Genomic DNA, 10,697 nt, shown 5'->3' with positions numbered 1-10,697 from the left:
GGCACCTAGGTTGCTTCCAACTCTTGGCTATTGTAAATTGTGCTGCTATGAACATTGGGGTGCATAGGTTCTTTGGGATTGGTGTTTTAGGGTTCTTAGGATACAATCCCAGCAGTGGAATTGCTGGGTCAAAAGGCAAGTCCAATTTTAGTTTTCTGAGAAAATTCCATACTGTTTTCCATAATGGTTGTACCAGCCTGCAATCCCACCAACAGTGGACCAGAGTCCCCTTTTCCCCACATCCTCTCCAACATTTGTTGTTTATTGCTTTGTTTATGATAGCCATTCTCACCGGTGTAAAGTGGTATCTCATTGTGGTTTTAATTTGCATCTCTCTGATAGCAAGCGATACTGAGCATCTCTTCATGTGTCTCTGGATCCTCTGTCTTCCTTGGACAAGTGTCTGTTCACGTCCTTTCCCCATTTTTAATTGGATTAGTTGTATTCTTGGAGTGAAGTTGTGTGAGTTCTTTGTATATTTTGGAGATTAAACCTTTGTCTGAGGTATCATTGGCAAATATGTTTTCCCATACAGTTGGTTGTCTTTTTATTTTAATGCTGTTTTCTTTAGCCCCGCAGAAGCTTTTTATTTTGATGAGATCCCATTTGTTTATTCTTTCCTTTATAGTCCTTGCTCTAGGGGACATATCAGTAAAAATGTTGCTACGTGAAATATCTGAGATTTTTCTGCCAATGCTCTCCTCTAGGACTTTAATGGTGTCACGGCTTATATTTAAGTCTTTTATCCACCTTGAATTTATCTTGGTGTATGGTGTAAGTTGGTGCTCGAGTTTCACTTTTTTGCATGTAGCTGTCCAGTTCTCCTAACACCATTTGTTGAAGAGGCTATCTTTACCCCATTTTATCACATTGATGTTTCTCTTCCTCTCTTTCTCCCTCCCTTCCCCTCTCTCTAAAAATAAATAAATAAATTCTTTTAAAAGTATATAAAATGATCTAAAGTCAGGTGGAAAATTACCATCACACCCACCTAGATGCAAAAGAGAGCCCAGGCAAAGCAAACCTCTGATGTTGCACAGATCAAAGACAGTGAGCTGTAGCATTCAGAGAAGCACATTTCACTACACTTTTAGTTTTCTCATTGGGAATGTAGTTTCTTGGGATTTCAGTCAAAAAACAAAAGCAAGACAAAATAATGAAAACCAGTGCCTGTCAATGCAGAATCAGAAGTGACAGGACACTGAGTGCTCATCTAGTCCAGGAATCTTATCATCAGCTTATGAGAAAATGCTTACCAGTGCATGCTGTGTATCCCAAGCTCATGAGCGCTGCCTCTTGCCCTTGATATTGCTTGAGTGACACATCCCAGACTCTGCCTCTGTGAATCCCTGTACTTACATCCCTGTGGCTGACCCATGTACTTGCCAGTAGACACGTGTGATCAGAGTGCCTTGCAATTGCAATTTTGAGAGACATGCGCTCCCTTTCTTGTGAACTTCTGTGTCTATGTCTGCATGCATTTGGTGTTTCTCCTCAAAGGAAGTGGCCCTTTTAGGCTAACTTCTGCTGACACTTCACTGGAGCTTCCAGGAAATAGTGAAAAATTATGGCCAGTAAAATATATTACAAGGCCATTTAAATATTACTGAACTGATTCTATTGGATCTGACAGATATTCTTTTGACTTCTTATAAATTTATTTATTTTTAAATCCATGCTAGCAGAGCACAGTTAAAGGATATATATTGAAATTCCAATCAGCAGACATGTAAGATGGGAAACGAACTAACTTGCTGGACGACATAATATTAATGACTGGAAGGAACATGGCCCTTTGTGGACCCACCAAGCATTGTATTAAGGGGTTCCCTGGATGCAGCTGAATTGGGGGCTCAGAGAATTCTTACTCCCCGAGACTTTCAGGAGCATGGACATGTTGTGTATTTTTAAGTCTCTTCTGGAATAAGCATGTCATCATGGAAAGTAAGGAACAAAGGGAATGGTAAAAAAATTAGATGATACCTTCAGAAAAGGTCCTGTCTGCATGTCTTTAGAGCTAATGAGGACCTGGGAACCTGGAAAGACTAGATCTCTTTCCAAGGATGGTGCCTGAATGAGCCATGGAAGACGTCGAGGGGGTGAAGCGAGGGTAAGAGCTTGAAGAGGACAGGCAGGTGAGCTGAGCGCAGGGCGTGGGATAGCCCCCTGAAGTGCAACAAAGGCCAAGCTTGTGGGCTCCTCTGTGTTCCCACTGCACCAGGGCTACTGACCTAGGATAAATGGTGGGTGCTTCTGCTATCTCATATGCAAGTCATTACCTTCCTCTTCCCAAATGACTAGAATTGACTAATCAAAGTACATGACTAAAACAATGTGGACTCATAGAGTTCTGCGTACATTTTAGTGAGATATTTTTGAAAGACACAACCAATTACTCAGGAATAAACTATTTGTTAATGGCAGGAACAAGTAAGGAGACAAATAGAATTCTTAATGAAACACTTGTTTCATCTGAGGTGAGCCACAGAAAAACCACATATTCTACAGGGGCCAAGTGCACTGTGTTACAGCTTTGTAGGAAGGTCAGGAGGGAACACCACTGTCATGACAACTACTGACACACACAAGTTGTTGATCAGCTCATCTGTGAGTGCAAGGAAAGTAGAAAAAGACAGAATCATGTGAAAGCACTTTGTTTTTTTTAAACACTTGCATTACTTTTAGATGATGTTGCATCTAAGATTTCCCAGGTCAAGAAACCAGGTGGGTTTTGTTTGCTTGTTTTATTGTTTTCATTTTTTGGTTTGCTTTTTTTGTTTGTTTTTATCTAAGAAAAAGCCTGGAGCAGATACAATAAACAGACAGGTACCTGAAATGAAGATATAAGCGACTACTGTAGTTAAACATTGAAGAAAGATCGATGGTGCACAGAATAAGGGGGGAAGTTTCATGAATCTACGTTTCTGTTCTTCCATAGAGTGAAGATTAGTGGGGATTGCAAAGAGAAAGGTCCTTGAGGAAGGGTGAGAGCAGCCTGGTTAAAGGTTAACTAAGTGTACATCAGTCCAGCATTCAGATCTTGAATCTGCAAGGTGGACACGAAGAGTAGGAGTCACTTAGTCTAAGCCTTTGTTTTCACCCATGAAATAGTGACAATGGGCATCTAAAGGGCTGGTGTGAGGAGGAATACTGGTAATGAAAGCTACACAGACTGGGAGTTAAAGGGAGGATGTGAAGAATGAAGACCATTCACCTGGTAGATATTAGCTGTTAAATATGAGTTGTTATTAATAGTATCAAAGAGACCACAAAATCAAGGGGGAATCCAAGTCACTGGGATTAGAGAGCCAATGAAATCATGGTAAATTCTTTCAGATTTATCTTGCTTTCCTTGTTGGTTAATTTGTACTTTAAAAAGCACACCATTATAATTTCATTTCTATTAAGGATTTTATATACTAATTTTTTATATTAAGTTTGCAAAGGAATTTAAAGATATGTAGGAATCTTTTAAAGAAACATCACTTCTGGACTGGAGAAGAAAATACAGGATTTAAAACTCAAAAGGCAGTTCTGCCGCACAAACTATCCCAATGGGAGAGGGAAGGATGGAGAGAAGAGAGGGAGCGCAACTACTGCATGAAAAGGGAGGGGGCAGATCTGGGACACATAACACTGACACAAACAACAAGAGTGTCACGCAGAGTGAGCGCCCTCAGCTGTCGTGTTGGGTGCTGCAGATTGGTCCTATTTTCATGCTGAGAAATTATTTACCATCTCCAATAGTTACTTTGGCCCTAACAAGCACCGTAGTTTCTAAAACAAACATGGAATCTGAGCACCTCAGCCTGGACTCAAATCCCACCTCTGCTCCATACTGCTCTCCCACCCTCTCTGCTCCTCCACTTCGCCACCTGCAAAAATGGGGAGAGCAACAGACCACACCTCATAAGAGAGCTGACAGAATTAAATGAATTAACTGACATAAGACACTTAATAAATGCCTAGAGATATATTAGGGATTTTAACAACCAACATTGGAGAGAAACTTCTGGATCCAATAACCATAAGGAAACAGGTTACATGCTTAATATTCCTGCACTAAAATAAAGGCCAGACAGAGAATCTTAAAGGCGACAGAGGCTGGGTTTGACCTGTAAAAGTAAGTCACTTGGCTTCTGGACAAGTGAGATGTGGGGCCTGTCTGGTGAGACAGTGTTCCTGTGAATCTGCAGGGACAAGCAGGAAACAAGATGGGAAGGGAAGGTCAGAGTCAGGGCAAAGGAACGACCTATCTGTGACTTCGGGGGAGGGGGGGGCTTTCATTGCAGAAAGTGGCACCTGAGTCACGTGGCCCTGAAGGTCATGGTAGCTCTGTAGCCAGATCACATTCTACGTCGGTGGCTGGCTGATTCCACCTCTCTGACACTGTCATAGCCAAGTCAGGAGCTGCCAGCCACATGAGAATGACCAGGAGGGTTCTAGAGGGTCAGAGGCATCAGGGCCACACCATGGGCAGAGGGATCAGCCCCTAGTGATGTCCTCAGGTCCCTAATTATGGATATAGGCTTAGAACCACATATGCAAGGCATTTTTTCACCAACACTTAAAGCCAGTCATTTCATTCATCCCCTTCCCCATCTCCTACCTGCAAACCACTCCTCAGGGCTAATGAGCATTCATTACTTACAGTGGTATAATCTATGTTCTGTTCTCCAAACATGGCCTAGGACTTACAGGAAACCTCACGGAGGGGGAAAGAAAAGGGATTGAGTCTCCTCTCTGAAGGGGACTCCTTGGGAGTGAAGCCCAGACACAGCTCTCTTCAGAGAACTTGATGATTGACTTGCTGTTACCAGTGAAGGCCTTTTTTCTATCTTCACTGGAACCCACCTCCCTCCCCACAGATGCTGACGATGATTCAGGGACAGACCCTGGGGATTTACATCCACTCACACTCTCACCAGAGAGATTGAAAGACTTTGCTACCCTCACTGGCGGTGAACCAGTGAGTGCATGTCCACGTCCATGCATTTTGCTCTCTCAGTACCCCAGGGGAATTGGTATGTGTTCATATGGGAGGTGTGAGTGTGAATGTGCGTGCTTGGGATTGGGTGGGGCCAGGATGTCTCTAAAGTATGCAAGCCCTGGCATTGAAAATAAAAATTCAGCTATTAATTACTTTTTCTCAATATTTATTTTATCAGTCTTAACATTGCTCTACTGATTCATCTGGTTTAATTGTGGAGGTGAATCTATGATTTCTAGATCTCTCATGGTAGGGGCCCCAAGGATCCTGTTAAGATGCTATCTTGGAGAAATTGTTACCTCCCAAAAGAGAACACACGACTGCCAAATAATCACTGTGCATTGCTCACACACAGTTTTGACCTGGAGGTTTAGGTATACCTCTCCCTCAATTTTCTATAGTTTGCCTTCCATTTCAAACATCTCCAGATTTCTGAGCCACATTTTTCTTCCTTCATCCTGGGTTAAAGCCCACAGCTAACATGAAAAACAAATCTCTTTCTCTCTCACTGATAACGTTTGATGATTGCAAAGTCCTTCCCATTCCAATTCCCTAAGTGTATCTTAGTTGAGTTCTCTAGAGAATCTTAGTTCTGAAACTGTGTTGGAAGGAGGCCTACACAATAACAGCAGTATGTTTAATCTCCTGGTGAGCAGAAAACATATTGCAGTATGTAAGAGGAGACAAATTGGTTTTTTCTCCCTTAAAATAATCTGTGTCCAACTGAGTCTCTGCCACTCACCTCCCTATTCTCCAGCACACACTGTCTGTGCCAGTCAAAACCTCCTCCCCAATACTGCCACTCTTGAAATTCTCATTCCTTGTCACAAGTCCGTCTCACATTCTTTCATCACCCACCTGACTTCAGACACACTCCCTGCCCATCACAGAGCTCCCAGAGACCTCTTCAGTTGGCTCAGCTGGAGCTGGACTCCCTGTGCTGCCAGATTGAATGCCCTTGTTGTAATGCTCTTCACGGTTGTGCTGAAGTCACTTGTTTTTACTTTTAATATTCTCACATTGTTCATCTTTCCTCTATTTCACAAGCAAAACAAGATTATTATAGAAAAATAAATTTCACCCATCAATACCCAGAGAGCTAAGGATAATGATTTGGTGCATGTTCATTCAGATATGCATCATTACCATTTTTAATTCCTTTAAAAAAAATTTTCAAATCCTCACCTCCAGACACGTTCATTGATTTTTGAGAGAGAAGGAGGAGAGAGAGAAATATCCATCGGCTGCTTCACAAACACACAGTGACTGGGACTGAGCACACAGCCTTTTGGTGTTGGGGATGATGCTCCAACCAACTGAGCCACCCAGTCAGAGCACCACATCGATTTCTTTTTATGAGGAAAATACGATGGCATTTAACACAGCTCACAGTGGGTATGAAGAGGTGTCGTGGTTTATCATCTTTTTGAGATTTTTTGGCTGCTAATTTTTGAAACACTACTGGAAAAACATTTACTTTCAAAACCTTGTATTCCTTGAGTGTTGTTAATGTTTATATTGATTAATATTTCACATTTCAGTAAGAATAAATATTACAAAGCATACATGGCACCATCATTAGTGATGGACCTTTATTAAATGAAGGTCAATTTAGGAATAGAAATGTTTGCAAATCACAATTAAATGAAAACCCATAGCTACACCTAATATCATTTCAATATTATTTCTGCCAAGACAGAAATTCCTCCTTCACAGGCCTTCAGTCCTGTCTTAGTTTTTTCAAGACCACTTGGCACAGAGAATTTCAATGAGCTAGCTGAAAAAAATAAAATGATATAAGCAATGATGAGAAATTAGAAGTGTTCATGACTGTTCCCACCATAACTTGCCATGGTACACCTTTTTACCTCTACAATGCTATTGTAGGATGTACTTCCCCCAAACAAGAGAGGAAACCAAAAAAGAGGAAGACACGACATTAATGAACTGAGGACTCTAACACTGGATCTTCAGGATGGCAAAGAGCCTGCGTGTGCAGGAGACCAGCACCAAGCACTGGGGTCCCACTAAGACAAACAGAAGCAACAAAGGTGACAAGCTAGGTGAACCCAGTGGCAGCAGAGGACAGTGTGAGGTCAGACAGGATCTCACAGAAGAAGAGGTCAACTTCATGAGGCCCGCAGAAGGGCAGCCTCAGGACAACAAACACAAGGACAAGGGCCAGGGGGGAGCTGAATGCCCAGGATGCTTAGTAGCAAATCTCATTTTATTTATCTCATTAAGTCATAGTCCTTGCTCTTTTAAAATGATAAAAGTGTGCAGAGTATAATATTAATAATTACAATTTTGAGCTCTAATTATAATTCATAGATTCTGCTAAGCATTTTGCACATAGTATTTCCTCTCAATAAACCTTAGTTAGTAAATTTCTTTTACACACAAAAAATCTAAACTTCCAAAAATCTAAGCATGCTTTGTAAGAAAGGAATCTATACATTTTCTTCTTTAAAAACTCTTCACACACACATAAAACATAATTTTAAAAGTAAGTATTTCCCTTTGATGCAGTTTAAGTATTCAGGTTTAATTTAGCATATAATTTAAGGAAAGTTTTGAAAAAGTCTCTATATATCCTTTCTGACTACTTCTTAACTGCCCTCTATCACTTCATAATTGTATTGGAGTTTCATCCTAAATGGTTATTTAACTCACCTCATATCTCTTACTTTAAAGAGCAAATTATTACTGATAATCTATAGCCTCGTATCACTGGTCAAACAGTCATCACAGCAACTGCCCAGTCTGCTCTTATTTGTGAGAATGTTCTAAGTTTTGTTCATTTCCCATAGGAGACAAGTGACCAAACCAGTGAGAGAAAACATTGGACTCCCAGCTACGTCCATTCTTCCTTCTTCCTCTCATCCCCACAATCTCAGATCTCCACCTACACTGCAAAGGGAGAGAAACACAGTGGCAGAGAAAGCTTCAATGTTTCTGTGTGTTTCAGCCTGACATCCTTCAGGGTTCTCTTCTTGGTGTTAGTTCCATCAGAGTTACACCCTTAATCCTCTTTCCCTTGAAGTCCTGGCTCATGCTCTTCTTAATTTAAGTTCTTGATGCCTCAAAAACATCACTGGCATAGACATATGAAAGAAAACAACCAAATATTTTAAATTTAGACCAACTTTGGAAGATGACCACTGCCAAAAATAAAATATTTCAATAATTACTATATAATCAGTCTCCACTCCTACATTTTAAATATTCTGCCAATACTTTGTTTACTCAATAAAATTATGTCTACACATCGTGATTATGGAATATATGAATGTATTTCATCTTATTCAGAACATTCCTCATGACCATATTACAAGTGCATGCACCAAGCAGAGAGCTGGAAGAGGGGCTCATTTCCTTGTGCAGCATCCTTGTGGAGAGAGAGCAAAATGGGCTTCCTCAGGAGAGAGTCACAGAAGTTCAAGAACAGGCAAAGATTGCCCTAGGCTTAGAGCATGCCTCTGTATTCCTGTGCACATATTGGGTAAGGAGACACATTGGGTCTCTTTACACTCCGTTATTTTTTATCAGCGAGCTCTCACAAAGGTCTTTCCTTTTCAGCCTCCTTCTCAGAGCAGCATGGACTTCTCTGTTCCTCAAACTGTAGATCAGGGGATTCAGCATGGGATTGAAAAGGCTGTGAAACAGGAGGAGGTATTTCTTCTGCTCCTGGGGGTCCCCATGTTGGGGTCCAATATACAGGATCATGGCTATGCCATAATAGAGTCCCACCACACAGAGGTGGGAGGAGCAGGTGGAGAAAGCTTTCCAGCGCCCCTCTGCTGACTGGATCTTCAAGACAGCACGTAGAATGTGACTGTAGGAGACCACAATTGCAGACATTGGTCCCACCAGCACTGACACTGACCCAGCTGAAACCATAAACTTATTCAGGTGGGTATCTGCACAGGCGAGTTTGAGAACAGCTAGAAGCTCACAGAAGAAATGATTCACTTTCTGGGGACCACAGAAAGGCAACGGTAATAGCAACACCAAATGGACTAGGGCTGGGAGGACTCCTACAGTCCAGGAAGTCACTGTCAGGGTGACACAGACTCTCCAGCTCATGATGGTAGAATACCGAAGGGGCAGACAGATGGCCACGTACCTGTCGAAGGACATTATCACCAGGAGAAGACATTCGGTGGCAGCAAAAATCAAGAAGAGAAAGGTCTGGATTATGCAGCCAGCAAAGGAGATGGGCTGGGCTGGGCTCAGGAGGTTGACCAGCATCTGGGGCACCGTGTTGCAGGCATAGGCTATGTCGACAGTGGCCAGGTTGGAGAGGAAGAAGTACATGGGGGTGTGCAGTCGAGAGTCGAGTGAGATGAGCCCCAGGATGACCCCGTTGCCCAGGAGGGTGAAGGCATAGAACAGGGAGAAGACCCCAAACAGGAGCACCCTCATCCCTTGACTGAGTGGGAATCCCACTAGGAGGAACTCTGTGACAGAAGTCTGGTTGCCCCCCATTTTCCTGGAAAAGAGACATGGGAGAGAGCTCATCAAGTCTGAGTGCCCAGGGAAATGTTTAACATGGTAGACCTGTGTGAGTCATGTATGTTATTTTCTTCCCTCAGAAAACATCTTTAGTGACACTTCTGTCCTTTTCATCAGTTACTAAGTAAATCCTATGGACTGCAAATGACACAGAAGGAATTTTTGTCACCTTGATAAATTAAATGCCAGTGTTCCATTACACTGTCGGTAAATCTTACCTTTATTTCCAAAGTTCCACCACAGTTCCTAACATGTTAACACGCCTGCTCTGGACACTTTCAGTGTGGCCACTTTCAGTGGACACTTTCCTCAGTCAGCACAACTGCTTCAGAGTCCTGGCTGAGAATATTCCTGACCCCCAATGCACACACAGCCACCGTGTGGAGGCGGCCATGGGCCTGCATCTGCACCCACACATGAGGGTGGGAAGGAGGCCAAGGAGCCTGTGGGAGATCCTCCTATTGGGGGATCTTACAGAATTGTGCCTTCATTAGATGACTTATTGGTTAGCCTTGTAAATTTTACTCGGGGCATCATCTTGAATTAAGTTATGGGAATGGCAGGCAGACTGCCACCATTCTAGCTGCATTTGAGGGAGAGAACTTTGTCTTTTCAATTTTGTACCCACAGAGGTTCCACTCTGATCATGCTGTTTCATGGTGAGATACTACTCATCACACATTCATTCCTATATGAATATTCATACTCTATGCCTGTATGTGCAGATAAAGTATACAGTATATATATAGTTATATACACCGTTACGTGCACACACATATACTTATACTATTATTATGTACATGTAGCACTGTACTTGTTGTTTTCTATATTATTTTCTACTTTATTTCACTAGGAAAATGCTGGTTGAATAACTTCTTGATGGGTAATGGTCTGGGATTTAAAACTACTGATCAATAACCAAGGCTAGAGCCTAAGCTCTAAATATACACGCACATCCTTAGAACCTTTAACATATTTTACAGCTTAACTACAACATGAAAATACTACTCATCACGGATCTTTACTGTCTGCGGTTTACAATCTTTAGGAAAGAACTCGTCCCAGGGTGGGAATTCCTAGGTTTGACTTGTAACAATTAAACCACTGCTTCTGTTTCCTTGTCTGTCTGACTCCATATCCTTCTTCAGTCTAGAATCCATCTGAATTTCATTAAAATCAGAATCTCACAAAA

At 41.9% G+C, this 10,697-nt stretch overlaps 1 protein-coding gene across 1 annotated transcript; it reads right to left on the bottom strand.

Moving 5' to 3' along the window:
• Nucleotides 1–8,515: 8,515 nt before the first annotated feature.
• LOC118981816 (olfactory receptor 13-like) lies at nt 8,516–9,478 on the bottom strand. Its single transcript, XM_037038632.1, has one exon. The coding sequence runs from the start codon at nt 9,476–9,478 to the stop codon at nt 8,516–8,518; it is 963 nt and encodes a 320-aa protein (XP_036894527.1).
• Between the last annotated feature and the right edge of the window lie 1,219 nt (nt 9,479–10,697).

Source organism: Sturnira hondurensis, unplaced genomic scaffold, assembly GCF_014824575.4.
Source record: "Sturnira hondurensis isolate 20B ecotype Veracruz unplaced genomic scaffold, ASM1482457v3 Scaffold0024770, whole genome shotgun sequence".
Classification (NCBI taxonomy): domain Eukaryota; kingdom Metazoa; phylum Chordata; class Mammalia; order Chiroptera; family Phyllostomidae; genus Sturnira; species Sturnira hondurensis.
The sequence above is the reverse complement of the archived record's forward strand: the minus strand, read 5'-3'. Positions and strand labels throughout refer to the sequence as shown.

Excerpts from the sequence above, each read along its gene's own strand:
- LOC118981816 (XM_037038632.1), bottom strand. The coding sequence starts at position 9,478 with ATGGGGGGCAACCAGACTTCTGTCACAGAGTTCCTCCTAGTGGGATTC.